Source organism: Gossypium hirsutum, chromosome D05 (genome assembly GCF_007990345.1).
Source record: "Gossypium hirsutum isolate 1008001.06 chromosome D05, Gossypium_hirsutum_v2.1, whole genome shotgun sequence".
In the NCBI taxonomy this organism is placed as follows: Eukaryota; Viridiplantae; Streptophyta; class Magnoliopsida; order Malvales; family Malvaceae; genus Gossypium; species Gossypium hirsutum.
In genome coordinates, this window is record NC_053441.1 from 22,500,155 (window position 1) to 22,517,751 (window position 17,597).

Genomic DNA, 17,597 nt, shown 5'->3' on the forward strand with positions numbered 1-17,597 from the left:
GTAAGATTCTTGCTTTAAAGGGCTCTGACAGCTAGTGATTTCTGTCTTTGGTCGGCCCACAGTGATTGGTTTTGAGTGACCCTTTTTATATCTACCTACATTATCCCCATTATTCCCCTTCTTCCTTGGGGCCTTTAAAGTATTGATTTGAGAGTTCCACTCTCGCTCTTTCCATTTGTAACGATCTTCAAACTGTTTTGGGAACTCCACCCTCGCCTGTTCTGTTTCTGCTTGATCATCAATGACAACAGGATTAGTTAAATTGCCCACCGAGTTGGAACCTGAGCCAGTCTGGAAATTCACCGGTGTCGAGGTGCTGGTCTGATATTGGGGACGGATGTTAACAATTACCCTTTGTGGATATGCATTTGGTTGTGCTTGGGTATTTGCTGGGTTGAAGCCTGAAGGATATGTAGGGTCCTTATTATTATCCCCAAAGTGGACCACTAGGGTCTTTCCTCTTTCTAACCCTTTAGCCAATAACTGGGTTAGCTGGCACATTATATTTCTTTGGAATTCTAACAACTGATCTCTCATATCTTGGTGAAATTTGGTCAATTGCTCCTGCATTTGCATTTGCATTTGTTCTAATTTCTCCAACCTTTGGTCCATTTCTCTAATCTTTGCTTGGATGCCGTGAGGATGTTGGTTTTCCAAATTAACTGAAATAATTTTACTCAATTAGGCTTTTTTGGTGGATTTTAGTGCATATGATGCAATGTAATACAAATGCATGAGATGAATGCAGAAAGAGACGTTGATTCTAATTCAATTCCATTTAGAAAACTTTACTAGAAGACAAACTTCTTTACATAAAACGGATGCATGTACGGCCTCGCCCTCATACTCCAAGAAACATCGACCTCTTACTTCATCTGGATGTTTAAGATAAGTATCGCAGATTTTTAATGAACACCACTACTAGCTCCTTTTTGCTTGCTCTTGGTTATAATCCAACGTCTGCCCATCCCCGTAAGGCTTATCAGCTTCTTTAAGGAAGTTGGAATGTCGACAGCTCTCGAATAATCAGCTTGAATCCTCGGGTCACGAAGTAAAGTCATGAACTCTTCCATCGCCCTTCTCGTGTTTCTCGGGATATATTCGGGCAACTGTATTATCTTCCATTTTATCAAGAAATCTGTATTCCATGCCAAGCTTTCTAAGTTAGTAATCGAACTTGAATCAACATCTCTTTTCTAAGATGCAAATGCAATGCAATCATAATCAAAACAAAACAAAATGGGTTAGTACAAAACAAAAACGAACAAGAAAATAAATAGAGTACCTACTCGGGTGACCTCTAGGAGTTTGGCATAGTTCTACCTAAGGCAAGTTCCTAAGGTTCACTATATGAAGTTTGGTTTCTAGGGCAATGGTACCTGAACCAGCAGATTCCTCGATTCTCACCCATTATAGGCTCATATAGACCGAGTTCGGTTCAGGGGAATACATTTCCCTATGGCTACACGGAGATGAAAATCTCACGAAGACATAGGTACGGATGTATCCCGAAAGCGATCCACTACCCTGCACGGAGGTCAAAACCTCACGAAGGACTAGCTTCTCACTCCCACTTAGAAGGGTAAAATTGACTATGAAATGCAAAAATGCAAATAAACTAACGGACTTAGATCAATCAAGCAAGCATATGATAAAACCAATGAATGCAAAGGGGAAAATCATGATTTAAAACAACTTTAATTTTCGATAAAAAGACACAAAATAATCAATTTATGGCTCGACTCTCTAAGAGTCCCCAGTGGAGTCGCCAAGCTGTCGAAACCATTTTTTGAAAATAAAAAATAAGTTATCGACTTTAAAAACAAAAATTGGAATCGCCACCGATCCTTTATTAAGGTGTGATCGGCTCACCATAAAAATAATTCTGGTCTGCAAAATTTGAGAAAACAGGTTCGGGAGTCAATTACGCACGAGGAAGGGTTAGCACCCTCGTAACGCCCAAAAATCGGTACCAAATTTGATTATTTTATGTCTTGATGTCGAAAATTTGAAAAGAGTTTAAATAAAAAATTTTAACTCGAGGATGAATTAAAAAGATAAACATTCCTATTTCAAAGAAATAAAATATCACACCCAGTTAGTTAGGGCACAATATCTTTAAATCTTTAAAATTAAGTTTGTCTTTTGATTTTAAAACTCACACAATTAAATCTAAAAGGGTATTCGATTATTTAGATCAGATAAAGAAAAAATCCAAACCCAGTAAATTAGGGCACAATTTCTCAGAATTTCAAATACCGAATAGCACCTTTCGTTTTAGAAATTCTTATTTCGAGATGACGAAATGTCACGACCAATAAGTTAGGACCCGACATTTTTTATTCCCGAGAATAAGCTTTTATTTGAAAATTGCGAATTTATTGTAAAATAAATACTTAGCTTTCTAAATTCATCGAAAAATGATCACGATCCAGTAAGTTAGGGCACGATCTTTCTCGAGAATCATGATTGCCAAATATTTAAATTTTTAAAAAAATGATTTTAATACTTTGATGTAACCAATATATATATTTTCTTTAAAAACATGATAAAATGCTCGTGCATATATACGTATACAAAAATCACGAAAATGAATCAATAATAAAATATACATGCATTTTAAAAATAATAAACATAAAAATGTATAAACATAATATATTAGCAAATTATGAAAATATGAAAATATATATATATATAATGCGAAAAATATTTTTATTATAACTTTGAATAGTGTATAAATATGTACATTATAAAAGAAATATATATATAGAATTAAAAAAGGAAAAAAATGAAAAATGATATAAAATTCATAAAACATATGTATATGTACGAATGCATATAAAACTAAGAAAAATATAGTAATAATAAAATATACAAGACACGTTTTTATATTTTAAAACCATTTAAGATATGTACATATATATATATAAAAGTATAATAATATTAATATGTAATATAATAATAAATAATACTAATAATAATACAGTAATAATAACAATAATAATAATTAATATAATAAAATTAATGATATAAAAGAAATTAAAAAAAAACAACAGATTAATGACTAACTTGAAAACAAACGAAATTTTAAAGCCAAATTTAAAAATAGAAAACACAAAAAGGGACCGGATTAAAATACGCACAACAGGAGGAGGACCGAAACTGAAAATTATCCAAATCGCCCAAGCATTGCGCAGCAACATGGATTGAATTAAAACAGTTTCAATATTTCCTGGAAAAACTTGAAAACAAAAAAAAACATGGTTTTTGAAATGATTGAAAAAGTGAAAAGGATTAAAAGCATAAATAGCCCATTAATGCAAGGCTACTTCTAACCCTAATCCCATTCTAATCCATTATCAATCATAGCAGCCGCAAAAGAAGGCAAAAGAGAGGAAAATAAAAACTGCTCAATCCTCTCCTTTATTTCTCATGCCGGTATTCTCCTCCCTTTTCAACTCCGACTGAAGCGCAACAAGGGCACCGACGACGCGCCACCGCTTGTAAGAGCCTCCTCTATTTCTTCTTTTTTCCGTTTCTTTAGTTTATTTTTTACAAAAAAAACAACAGAAAAATGAAAACAAAAAACAGTAAAAAGGAAAAAAAAATGGAGAAATCACCTTCAAAATTTGCTTTTTTCTTTCTGTCTTTAATTTCAGTATAAAAATTTGCTAAAAACCCCGTTACAGCAATCTTTTTCTTCCTTTTTTCTCTCCCCCTTCTTTTTTTGTTGTCCCTCCTCTTAGTACTGTTCCTAGTTTATTTGCTGCCACTATGTGAAAAAAAAAACTGCCCATTGTGCTGATCGTGACCTCTTTCAGAAACACTAGAGGAGACGTGTATAACATGTGAGGCTACTGAACGCGAGAGAAGCGACGTGGGGCGACATTCGCGGAGGCATGCGAGGGAGTCGTGTGGCGCGTCCTAAGGTTTCTGCCTCACTTGCCGAAAACATCTTGTGGGCTAATTGGGCCAATTTCTACTGTTTGGGCTAAGCTATAGGGCCGATTGGGTTATTTGTAAAAATGGACTGTTTATTGTATTTGTTATTTTAAGGTTTATACATTTGGGCCCGGGCTAAAATGGCCTATTACAATGCCTATGTCGAAAGTTTCGACACGAAACCTTCAACGGACCTAAACTTACCGAAACTTCAGCGATAATCTCAGAAACTATCATGTTGCTATTCTTTACTGCCAATATTCTAGCCTATTAGGGAAACAAACGATCGTTTATCAGATATTCTCGCAACTCACAAAATACCCAATTCAAAGCAAGTTACGGAAACAAAAGAAAACCGCAAAAACGCTCACATTGACAGTCACTTACTCAATAGCCTTCTGACCAATGACTAACATCAAAATTTCAATTAATCTCGTATCCCTCATGACTACGATTAGCAAAAATAAAAGAAATGAAAAAGAACGAAGAAAGAAGAATAGAAGTGACGAAGAAGAAAAGAGAATAAAAACTAAAGAAGAAAAGAACTAACGTTAATTAAAATTTTAAATTCCAAGCAAATTTCTAGCATTTGACAGAAAAATATTCCTTTTCGTCCTCTCCAAAACTCAAGCACAAGACCTTACAGAATACAGACACTAAACCAGTGAACCAGCAGGCTCATTCTTAACAGAAATTCACAGTGAATTGAACTTAACTATGTAATGCATGATTAAGAGTTGCTTTTAAAATAAAAAAGCTTTTAACGACGCAACTCGAACTCCAAACCTTAATTACAAAAGTAGAGCACAGAACCAGAGATACCAGAATTTAATTACTGCAGATTCTCACAATTAAATTCTTAAAATTTTGGAGTGTTACAATTGATCTATTGGTTTAATGCACACATCTGATATAAAAGTGTATGTGGCTCGATAAACAAAGTGATTGCACTTCAAAGTGCATTACATGAACATGTGATAAGTGTTTTTGATCATGATAAACATGATAAGTGTAAGTGTGCATAAACCAGAAAATGAATGTGTAATATGAATATATTGGCCTTGTGATCTCTTGAAATCATTGAATATAGTTGGCATGCCATAGGTTTTGAGTAATCATATATGTGTTTTGATATTAAGACATGTTGGAGGGATAAAGGAATATGATCTAAGCTCCATTCTAAGGGACATGTATGGTGTGTTGGAGTGTGTTAGCTTAATTCTACACTTACATGGGACATGTTAGACTATAAGCTATTGGTGAGATGGAGATCCAAGTATCTGATGCGTTGTATTTCCATACATAATTCATAATCACAAGAAGCCAATGTATCAACTTGATTAAATGATTAATGGTGATAAGTGTTATGTGCTTTCTAGTCTTGCTTTCAACCATTGATATAGTGGTTTATTGTAGCATCTTGAGCACTCACTGAGCTTGTTTAAGCTCACTCTCTCTTATGTTTATTTTTGTAGAGAAATAGCTTGTCTGGTGTGGTGAAGTGAGCAAGCTTGTGATCCTAAGGCAAAGCTACTTGATTGTGTATATGAGATGGGTTTTTAAAAAATAAATGATGGCAATGTGGGATTAGACTTTAATTTTTGTTTTGGTTTGTAAATGGACATTACATGGACTGTTTAAGGACTTTTATAACTGGTTTTTAGATGCTTTTATTGCTTGGATTGTTGCATGAATGATGCTAGATGAATGGTTAGGTTATATGTTTATTTCCATGCATGTGCCTTAGTGATTTGTGGTTATAGATGCTTAAATGGCTGGATGAATGCTTGGACAAATGCAAAATGACCAAATGGCAAGATATGGACCTATGATCTGGATTGTAACATCTCGAAATAGGGCCTAAACGGAATAGTGATTGTGAAACCATGAATCCGAGATAAAAAAATTTATTGTGATTAATTTTTATGATTTACCAATTGTTGGATGCATGTGTTAGAATACCGATAAGAAATTTCAGTGATTGCATGTCTGAATTGCATATTAGGGTTTAATTTCAAAAGTGGGTAAATATGAGTTTTAAATGATAAAAGGATTTAATTAAAGTGCATAATTGAAGTAGAGGTCCTTAAATGGTAATTAGACCATTAGATTTTCATGGACAAAAATGGGCATGCATAGATAAAAATAACTAAAGTTTTAATGAAGGGCATTTTAGTCATTTGGTAATAAAAAGAATTAAAAAGGGAAAAAGAAGACAAAATGTGCTCATCTTCATGCTATGGTCGAATTTTACAAGGGAAAACCATAACTAGGGTTTCTTCACTTTCTCAAGCTCATAGTAAGTGCATCCAAGCCCCGTTTTTAATGTTTTTTTTTACGTTTTTGGAGTCATCGTAGCTCAGTTTAGCTTATTCTACCATTAATTCATGTTAGGATTCATATTTGGAAAAATATCCATAGGTGGAATGTGTTTATTTTGATTTTTTATGGTAGAATATAAAGCGTGAAATTATGTTAAACAATTTTTGCTAGGTGATTTTAAGTGAAAACGAGTAAAACGACATAATCGGTAAAAATACCTAATGTTCATAAGTAAATGTTAGAGTGGGAATTTGATATTTCCATAGAAGGAAAAGATGTTCAACATGTCATAAAACATAAGAATAAGGGATGAAGTTTAATTTCTGAGCTTTGGGGAAAACGTGTAAATATGCAAAAGTTTAGGGGCAAAATCGTAATTTTTTCAAAGTTCGAGTCAAGGACTGTTTTGATGAATGTGAGTATTAAATAAGCTAAATTAACTATTATAGATCAAGAAGAACAAAATTCAGAGTTAGACTGGGGAAAGAAAAAGGTTGAGGACTAAGTTGCTAGATTTGATCGTATTTTGTATCGAGGTAAGTTTATAGTAAATAAATGCAATATTTCAATAATTGTTATTAATGTTGTTATTTTCCAGCAATTATGTACTTATTTCATGAGATTATTTAATGTTGACTCAAGTATGAGATGATAGAGAATCAGTGTTAAAAAGTCTCGTTCAAACATTAGGAATGTATCGGATACAAATGTCATGACATTAGGGGATAAGATCCCATGTAAGACCATGTCTAGGATATGGCGTTGGCACCGAGATGAGAGATCCCCCATAAGACCATGTCTGCGACATGGCATGGGCACCGATATGAGAACTCCTATGTAAGACCATATTTGGGATATGGCATTGGTAGTACAGGAAACATCGCATGTAAGGCCATGTCTGGGACATGGCTTTGGCATGTTATTATCAGACAGGAGACCCGAGTATCCTTAGTATTCCAAGTGGTTCAACGGGCTAGTAAATAAACTATGTTACATGAAGGTTCAGGTAAAAGCATAATAAACAGATTCAGATGAGTTATAAGGGTTAAGAATATCTCAGTTATCAGTTGAGAAAGAAATTTCAGCAAGGGAGGAGTAAGTAATAATCATGACTTATTTAAGCAAGCAAGTAAGTGAACAAGTAAGAGAGTAAGTAAAGAAGAAAGTAAAGATCATGATACTTGATGATAATCTATGAGTATAATTATTTATGATAAATGTTTTTATTTATTTGCTTGTAAACTTACTAAGCTTTAATGCTTACCCCCTTTTATTTTCCTTCTTTATTATAGTATCGCCAAGCCAATTCGGAAATCATAAAGACGTCAGAGATCATTTCACACTATCATCAGGCCATCTCGGTATTAAATGATTCGAAACGTTTTAAGTTATGGCATGTATATGGACTTAGTCATTTTGTGTGTGTTCTTATGATATGGCTGAGGAATAGCGTGTAAATATTCGATAATGATTAGCTATTGAAATGGCTATTTAAGAACATGTTTTGGTGTTATGTATGCCTAAATGATAGTTAATACAAAGAAATTATAAAAGAGTAAAAATTTGCAATGGAACATTTTTTAGACAACAGCATTGATGTGATTTTGAAAAATCACCAAAAATAGTAGAAATGGAATTAGAGAGTGAATGAGATATAGAATTAAAGCTTATCAATTTTTTTTCACATGAAAGAAACAATGTAGGCAAACGAATTATATATTGTGAGATATTTTAATTTTAGTGAGACAGGGTCATAATAGTTTTTGAAGTTCCCTGTTCTGACTTTAGAAAATCATTAAAAATTTTACATAGAGAATTATGAGTCATAATTTATATTCCTAGATTCCTTAGTGAGTCTATTTTCAAAAATAAAAATAAATGAGAACATTATCCAAATTTTGTACAATGAGATAATTGATTTTTAGTGAAGAGGGGTCAGAACTGTCAAACAGTGAAACAGGAGAGAATTTAACGAATAAAATATACTATTTGGCTAAACCTAAAATTTTGGAAATTTTATGGTAATAATATATATAAGTCTAGTTTCAGGAAAAATTTACGGATCTAAATTTTGAGTTTCGTAACTCGAGTTATAATTAAAATAGTGACTATTACGCGAGTGGACAATTTTATTGTGAACAGTAAAATAAATTATTTTTATTTGTTTAAGTATTCAAAAAAATTTTAATGCTCCCGGTTTGGACCCGAACCATTTTTGTTGCATGTTTTAGGGTCTTGAGAGTCCTTTTTAGGGATATATTGAAAGAACGTAAGTGAATTAATTTTAAAAGCAAATTTTTATACTCCGAGCTAGTAAGTTAAGTCAGATAACGCCTAGTGCTCGACTCTAGCAACGGTCTCGGGTAAGGGGTGTTACATGGATGAATGCTTGGACAAATGAAAAATGACCAAATGGCAAGATATGGACCTATGATACTCTTAAAATTTCTTTATATGCAAATTTGGTATGTTGAGTAGATTGAATTGGGACTTTAGAAATGCATGCTAGTATAAATAATTGGATTGAATGCCAAAGTATGTTAATGTATGATCTTGTGTAATTGATCATGATTTATATGATCTATGTATGTTATATGATATTTTAGAATAGGGAAATAGACATGAAAACACGAAATTATTTTTCTAGTTTGGTGTCAAAGTGTCATATGCAAGTTGTTGTGATTTTTCTGCACATATTGTAGTCAACGTCATGATGGGCAATAAATAATGTTGCGATGAGCAATTGTCATCGAGATGTCGTTTATCGCATCGTCGGAACAAAAGCCCCCTTCTAGGCGACGTCGTGATGTGAATAATCGCTTCATCTCGACGTGCCAAACTATGTGTCTTGGGCATGTTTTGTTATATTTGCAATTTAGTCCTGATTTTTGTACTATGCAATTGGTGTCCTTAAACATGTTAAAATGTCTTGAAAAATCGCATGATTAAGTTATATATGGTAAATTTCATAATTTTATTCTCGATTTTAGAAAATGGTTTTCTAAAATATTTTGAAAATCTTACAATTTAGTCCTTTAAACTTCATTTTAAATTAAACGAGTTTTACTCATCATTTTGAACTGAATTTTCAGATATAGTCTTAAATAAGGTGTCTCGACTATAGTTAGGTTTAATTGGATAAATTATGATTGTTTTTCACGGTAATTGTAAAATATTTTCACTCCTATTCTTATTTTGTTGTAGACGAAGCATGACTTAGGGTTGTATGTACATTTTTCAATAGCTAATTGAATATTATGCATGTACTATGTGGTGTGAATGGTAGTTTCTGTGGTGCGTTTTGGTGGTCGGTAAGGAGAATCACGTAAGTGGCTAATGTGACATTCTGGATTCAGGTCGATCCCTCTCGATCGGGTTTGGGGTGCTACACTAATGCAATCGATTTTTTTTATTCATGGATATTAAAACCAAGATGGAACATATCTATTTTTAAAAAAAATTAAAACATATCTAATATAATATTTTTAATAATCTTATATTCATTCACTCTTTTCTATTATTATCTTTTAACCTACAAAGTAAAGAAAATACAAAAAAAAAAAATCATTCCTCCTATATATATATATTCATCAAACACAGACTATGAAGTGAGACATGTTGGAGTTGGGGTAAGCATACAAAGTTCTATCCTATGGGCTAGGGGAGAAGCTAGCTGACATGCTTGACCTGGCTTGTCCGAAAATGTTTTGGGCTGTCCTTCATGAAACAAAAAGATAGAGCACGTAATTTCATGGATTATCACAATATAAATGTTTAACATTGACGAAGCTGTATCCATAGATTCTTTTTTATGTATGAAAAGAAGCAGTTGAAAGATTAAAAGAAATTAGGTTTCAATTAGAATAATTATTTATTGTGTTTAATGCTTCTTCAGAATTTGATACAATGAGACAGGGAATATTAATAAATTAACTGTATATATAAGTAGAAGATCAGTCAAAGAAGTTAATGAATGACTTCTGTTATTATGAAATTTTAAGTTTTAAATTTTTGAAAAAAATATGCTTTTATTTCCAAAACAACTATTTACGTATTAACTTTGAGAAGCAGAATTATGGGCATAGCCTTTTTTTCTGTCCATCTCTCACAGTAATGGTTATGTAGTATGGTAGATAATTGATTCTTTCATTATTATAATATGTATGGTTGATTTGATTTTAATTAAGAAAATTTTATTTATTATAGCTGTTTTTTTTATATAATACTTAGAACTATTTATAGTTTATCCTCAACCTAACCCTTAAATAGGAGGATAATACATTTCAGCGCATTCGAATCCACATCCTATTGCACTAACAATAATGTCAATACCAATCGAGTTAAGACTCAATCAGCACTGAAACCACTTTTAATTTTATGTAATTTTAAATATATATATAGTTTGTATTCATATTATAAACAAATGAAATTAACAAGATGATATTAATAAGTTATATTAAGAAAATGAGAAATGGAACCGTAAAAACACTACAAGTTGAAGCACTATGGAAGATTCTTGAGTGGTGGAAAAAAGCAAACATTCATCATATTCATTCCCTTTTTATGTGTGACCGTTACCCAACGGACTTCAATTTCAAACCCGGTAACAAAATTCAAAAAACCCACAGCACAATCTAAAAAAGTGAGCGCAAAAGCAAAAGCTACACACTTTACCTTTTGTCCAAATCCAACAACCTTCCACTGTATATAAAAACAAGTTATTTGGTGTTATCTACGAACTCACAAACCAACAAAATTAAAATGGGTTCTTGCATTAGCAAATGCAAACCCAAGAAATGTTACATTGAAGATTTCGGTCATGTTCAAGACAAGATTGTGATCTCATCATCACAACCTCCCAAAACTCCCGTTCCTGCTGTCTCAAAGAAAATCTCCCCATTACCTCTTTCCCCCACCATTTCATCTTCTTCAATTTCTTCCTTTACTTGTTCCACCGTCAACACTGCAACTAGTTCGTGTTCTTCAGTTTCAAGCTCGGCTTCGGTGTTGAGCTCCAAGGATCGGTCTTTTTCCAATGAGTTTTTGTGGGCATGTGTTAAGGAAAACCCTCATATTGTTCGTATTAATTCAATCAAGGAAGCTTCTCGTACGTTAGCTGCAACTAGATCTCCTTCTCACATACCCGAGTACTCCCCGGTTAAACCAGTGTCAGGGAAACAGGCGATCCCGGCGAGGGAGAAAGGCTCTACACCGCAGAAAAGAGGACGGTCAAGTTCACCGTCGACGTTAACGAGACAAAAGAGCTTTCGAAAGGACCCTGATCTTAGGCTTAACTCTCCATATAATAATTATTTACCAAGTAGGGGTTTGAGGTCGCCATCACCAAGCAGGAGATTTAACGGAGATAATAATAATAGTAGTAGTAACTATCGAGGATTATTGGCAAGTACGTCCAAGGATATGTGTTCATCAAAGCGAATTGTTGGTCCCAAGGTGAATGCACTCAACTCAGTGTCTCCCTCTCAAAGAAGGGAACATTTGAGGGTTTCGAGTCCGAAGCTGAACAGCTATGATCGAAATAGTCCATTGAAGTCTTGTTTGAGAAATCGGGAGACTTTTGTTCATCGAATTAGTTCCAAAATTGACGAAACTGCGCTGCGAGCAGCCTTCTCGTCACCGCAGCAAGAAAATGAGTCCATTAGCATGGAGGACATGGACAATCCTCTTATATCCCTGGATTGCTTCATTTTTCTGTAGATAAATAGTTGGCATGCATGCATACAGAACATCTTTCATGTTCATTCATACATTTACTCTTAATTCTTTTTTGGTTTGGGTGTTGGTTCATTGCTTTTTCGGTGTGTTTCTCCACAAACAAGGATCAACTAGATCATATATCTAGAATTGATATGTTGAAATTTCTTGTTATATAAGATGGAAGCGTGAAGATTGTTTTTTTTTGATCTGCTGGAAATCCAATATCCACAAGGTCTTGTATTAAATTTGAAGTGGCAGAAGTTAATATGTTATTGAATTAACAAGCTATACTGCCACTAATAAGAAATTAGGAAAAGTATATTTTATTTTATCCATATTAGATAAAATAATTACTTATACTATTTCTTCAGATCTTTATTAATTAAAGTAGTAAAGCAATTCTTTCTTTTTTTTTTCAATAATCAACAAAAATGGAAGTCTTATAATAAAATTTCTAAAATAAAAAATATTAATCTATGATAAACTTAGTTTTATTTTTTAAGAAGGCATGGACAGGCAGCGGATTCAAGTGTGACGGAATGTAGAATAGTATAATGGATACAAGGCAAGAAAGTGGGGACGAAATCAAATTATTGGATTAATATCAACATTTCTAAAAACATTACAATTTTCAAACTACAAGGAGTGAATGATTTACAGCAAAGATGATACCCCCACAAGGCCCTAATTGGATGATATCAGACATTAGTCTAATTGATGTTGCATCAAAACATTCTTTACCCATTACAAAACAATTCATAAGCAATTCATTACTTCATATATGTCATCGCAACTCTACTAATCATTTCCTTCTGCTTATAATTCATATGAAAATTAACATAAATTTAACTCTTAATTTTTATTAATTTTGTGATTTTGATTTTTTTTTATTTTCCTCCTCATCTTTAAAATTTAGTTAAATTACTTGTCTTTTTTTTTTTTACAAAAAAATTATTAGCATTTTAAGGTTTAATGCTCAATTTGGCTCTCGAACTATGTTTGTTTACTCACATTCATATCTAAATTATTCTTTACCATTTAACTATCCTTCCGTTATCCGATTTAACTCTTTTTGTAATGGTGTTAAAAAAACCTAATCGCCATATGCCGCCAATCAAAATGTGCCACATGGCACCTTTCAACCAATCCAAATATGCCACGTGAGATTAAGGTTATTTAAAATAAAAATATTAATCCACCATTGACCGAATGTTGACCGGCTGTTGATTGGCGTTGACCGGTCGTTGACCATCCACGTGGCACTATTAGAATGAGCCACATTACCCTTTTATTTTTTTAAATATTACACATAATATGGTGTTTAAAAATGTAAAAAAATCATATATAATATATAAATAATTCAAAAAAATTAAAATAGTTAAAAATATAAAATATAAAATTCTAAAATATATATTTTTAAAAATAAAATTATTATATAAAAACTAAATATTTGTCAATTTTTTTTAAAAATTATAAATTCTAAAAATTCAAAAATATATATCTAAATTTCTAAATTTCTAAAAATTTATGGCAAATTTTAAATTTTATATAATATTTTGATTTTCTTTTTTAAATTTATAATTATATATTTTAGAATTTAATAATTTTAAAAAAATAAAAAATTAAATTATTTATATATTATATATGATTTTTTACATTTTAAAATAATATATTATATATAATATTTTTAAGAAAAATGTGACATTGCACGTTCTAATAGTACCACATGGATGGTCAACAATGGTCCACGGTCGATCAACGTCGATCAACAGTCTATCAACAATGGTCAATGTCGGTCAACATTCAATCAATGGTGGGTCAATGTTTTTATTTTAAATAACCCTAAGTGCCATGTGGCATATTTTGATTGGTTGAAAGGTCCCACATGGCTCATTTTGATTGACATCATGTGGCAACCAGTTTTTTTAACACCATTACAAAAAAAAGGGCTAAACCGATTCACGAAATGATAGTTTAAGTACAAATCTGGGACAAAAAAATATTTAGGTACCAAAGTGGGAAAACAAACATAGTTCAGGGACCAAATTGAGCATTAAGCCAAATTTTAGTGGCATTGACATAACAACTCACGTGACATTTTACATATACTTCACTGTTAACATGAACAAATTTAATTTTAAAAATAAAATTTATGTTTTTTTTAATTTGTTAATTTTTAAATAATTGTTGATTTTTTTAAAATTTTTATGAATTATATATGGACTACCTCATTAGTGGTCACATCAATACTGTTAAAATTTTAATAGTTCAATCACTTATTTCATTAAAAAGTGAGAATTGTTCGTAAAAAAAACAAGTAATTTGACAAAATTTTAAAAATTGAAGGTCAAAATGACCCCCCAAAAAAAGGGCCAAAATGAGTAAACATTAAGGACTAAAATTATCTTTTATGTCAAAAATTAATATGAAGATTTCTTTAAATATTTTTTTTTGAGACATTTTGATGAATGCTCAATTGCTTACATTTTTAATAATTATAATTTTTGAATAATTTTAAATAAAAATTTTATATTTATATTTTTTGAATTTTTAATAATTATTTATATTTTAATAATTTCTATTAATTTTGTAATTTTATGATTTTTAGAAATATTTAATAATATTATTTAATATTTAATATTTTTAAATAATTGCTAATAATGTTTTTATATTTTTTAATTTTGCATTCTTCCATAATGAACTTGGACAAATGAGTATTCAATTCAAATGAGTATGGTCATATATTTTTTGTAATTTTTAAAATAAAATTTTAGAAAATTTTATTAATTTTTTAAAATTTTTGTTAATGTGACATAACGCAGGTTATTTGTCATGACTTTCATACAACTATCAAATCGATTAAAGATTATATTCCATTAATGGAAGGAGCCAAACAATTTTTTTGATCACTAACCGGTACACTTTTTTTCTTCTTATAAAAGCTCAATTAATCTTCTAATTTTTTTTTGGGCTTTTTAGCTTAAAGAAAACACTAAAAATGAATTTTGGATAATGTATAATTTTTACTGTAAATATTTTAAAGTTGTTGGTTAACAAAAGAATGACCTCCTTATTTGTATAAGGTAGTTTCATTCATCACTTTTGATCTTGCTTAACTAACCTTCAATTAAATTGTTAAGAATGCAAAGACCAAGAACTCCGGCCATATGTTGTCTTTCCCTGCTCTCATCTGTCAAATTCTGCTTAAGCAAAAGAAGGAATCCTAAACTAGTTGCTACCTCTATTACAACTAGTTCAACATTTGATATGCGACCCAATACTGATAAACCCATACGTATGGCTTGGTCTATATTGACAAATAACCATACCACTTAGAGAGCCAAATGAAGCTCCCCAACAAGCAAAAGACTAGCTTTCTCTGTTACAAGACAGATTTGCTTGTTCAAGATTTTTGAAGCCTTTGCATTTTTAGCAAAAACAGGGGAGAATAAGTCGTGGGAGTTGGGCCTTAGGGGGAGGAGTATGACAGATTTTATTGTTTGAATTTGTTTTGTTGATGATCTGCTTATGATTCTTGTACTTTTGTTTTTGGATTTTATTTTTGGGCGTGTACTTGTTACTTCTATCATACTATGTGTTTCCTTTTCTTTAATGATTGATTCCATAATTGTAGTTCATAATAGTACGGATAGATCAATAAAGGGAAGTGTTTTGTTGAAAACCATACGTACCTTGCTTGAATATGTTATTTTTCTTATATATATATATATATATATAAATTACCAAAATGGGAGATTGTTAATGTCGGTTACATTGTTCAATTGAAACTCAGTTTGCATTTGACACATTATATAACTTGCCATAATTAGTTGATATCTTCTTACCGAAAAGCTTTGGACTCTTTATAAGCACATCTTTGAGGTGTTTTCAACACTTCATCAAATTACAACTGGAAAAAATCAAGTCAATTAAGGGTTTTATAGAGACTTTCAATGTGATCAAGTTTCATTATTTGAAGAGATTTAATTTCTAAAAGAGACTACACTAAGAAGATCTCTTCTACTTTTTTTTCCAAATGAAGACTTGATTGAAATGAATTTTGAAGAGATAGCAATTCAAATTAATTATAATATTTAGACAAGCAAATTCATGCATGTTTAAAAGAAGGTTCACTTATTATTCATGTATGAAATTGAGAGCACTTATATTGTTATTGTGAGGAAGTTATTTTAGCGCATTATTATTGCAAATAAATTGTCCTCATTGTTTAGTTTGTAACTAAGTTTTCAAGTGGAAAGTAATAGCAACCTAGTTTATATATAAGAGTAAGGTTTCAACTTGGTAAAGTTAAACTTAAATTATATCTTATATAAGTAGATCGATAGTAGATGACTTTCTAAATAAGGTACTTCAAATGTAAATGAGAGAAAACCTGGTAACAAGGACACCAAAAACCCAACTTTCTAAAGATCGATATTCAGTCTCCTTGCTTCAATGAATTACTTCATCCTCGTAACCAATAATCCGGAGTCCTAACCTCTTTCCAAGCTCCCAAGCCTTCTAATTCTTTTACGATTTTGAAAATCGGAGTCGGATACAGATTCATTTGCTGCTGACTTAGATTTTGGGAATTTGTTTTTATGCTTTCTTCCTCTCCCTTTTTTTCCAATTTCCTAGTGCCCATACTTGCAAGTCAGCTCTCCTCAATCTCGAAGAGAGATGTAACTTTTCTTTCTCTTCTTTTCTTTTTACTCTTCATATTCATACTTACTCAATTCACCCCCCTCAGATTTGTTGTCCCCGGAGTCGGCATCATCATCAAATCCCTGCCCTCCACACTCATCACCCTCTTCCAAACGAACAGATGCAATTTCATCTTCAGAATATGATTTATCCAAAGCCTTGCTCTTTGTCTCTGGAATTGGGGTTGAAACAAGTGAACAACAGGGTTGAGGCTCCAAAATTTGACTTACAATAACAGGACTGCTAGGACAGCATCAACCTGGACTAAATGGGCCGAGCTATTAATTGCCCCACCCACCTCTTGGGCTAAGCCATCAGTATCGAGATCCATATTTAGGCTCGCCTGAAGCTATTGCCTCATCAATGAAGCCCTAACATTATGAATATTACCGCCAAAATCTTTCCGATTCTCACCAGATGAATCCCTAACATTATCAACTTGTTTGGAATCCACTTGTTTTTGCTTTTCAACTTCCTTCCATCTTTTATTCACACCATAATCATTTGTATGAGAAGGCAAGTCTGAGTTTTCACTATCAATAATATCGACCCAACCCTTAGATTCTTTATTATTTATCAAAACCACCGGTTTAGTCTCAACAAAGCGAATCTCATATGATGAATTACCACAGTTCAAGGTGAAAGAATATGAATATTGCCTCTCACCAAAGTTTGCTGCAATATTTGAGAAAGTCTAAATATTCCACAAGTGAATTGGTACTCCATAGCAGGAAACCCAAACAACTCTATTTTGCTGCATAAGTCATGTCCCTTTATTAATTAACCATTATCTTCAATCTTTATATTCAATAATATTCAATTAAAAATAATAAAAAATTAATTAGTTATGCAAATATTTTAATTTGCATTATATACTAACCATTTTTTTATTGGAGAATTTTTTTTTTTTT

At 31.8% G+C, this 17,597-nt stretch overlaps 1 protein-coding gene and 2 long non-coding RNA genes across 3 annotated transcripts; 2 read left to right on the forward strand and 1 right to left on the reverse strand.

The window, feature by feature from the left end:
- Nucleotides 1-757: 757 nt before the first annotated feature.
- On the reverse strand, nt 758-3,815 carry LOC121217855 (uncharacterized). The gene is made up of 2 exons (XR_005914067.1): nt 3,621-3,815; nt 758-1,138 (listed from the first exon to the last, which is right to left on the reverse strand). It is a non-coding gene; the product is annotated as an uncharacterized lncRNA (long non-coding RNA).
- LOC107915207 (uncharacterized) lies at nt 3,147-4,188 on the forward strand. Its single transcript, XR_001689234.2, has 2 exons — nt 3,147-3,503; nt 3,822-4,188. It is a non-coding gene; the product is annotated as an uncharacterized lncRNA (long non-coding RNA).
- Nucleotides 4,189-11,002: 6,814 nt separating this feature from the next.
- On the forward strand, nt 11,003-12,188 carry LOC107915209 (uncharacterized). The gene has a single exon (XM_016844374.2). It carries the CDS (start codon nt 11,026-11,028, stop codon nt 11,980-11,982), a length of 957 nt encoding a protein of 318 aa, XP_016699863.1. The 5' UTR covers nt 11,003-11,025; the 3' UTR covers nt 11,983-12,188.
- The last annotated feature ends 5,409 nt before the right edge of the window (nt 12,189-17,597 follow it).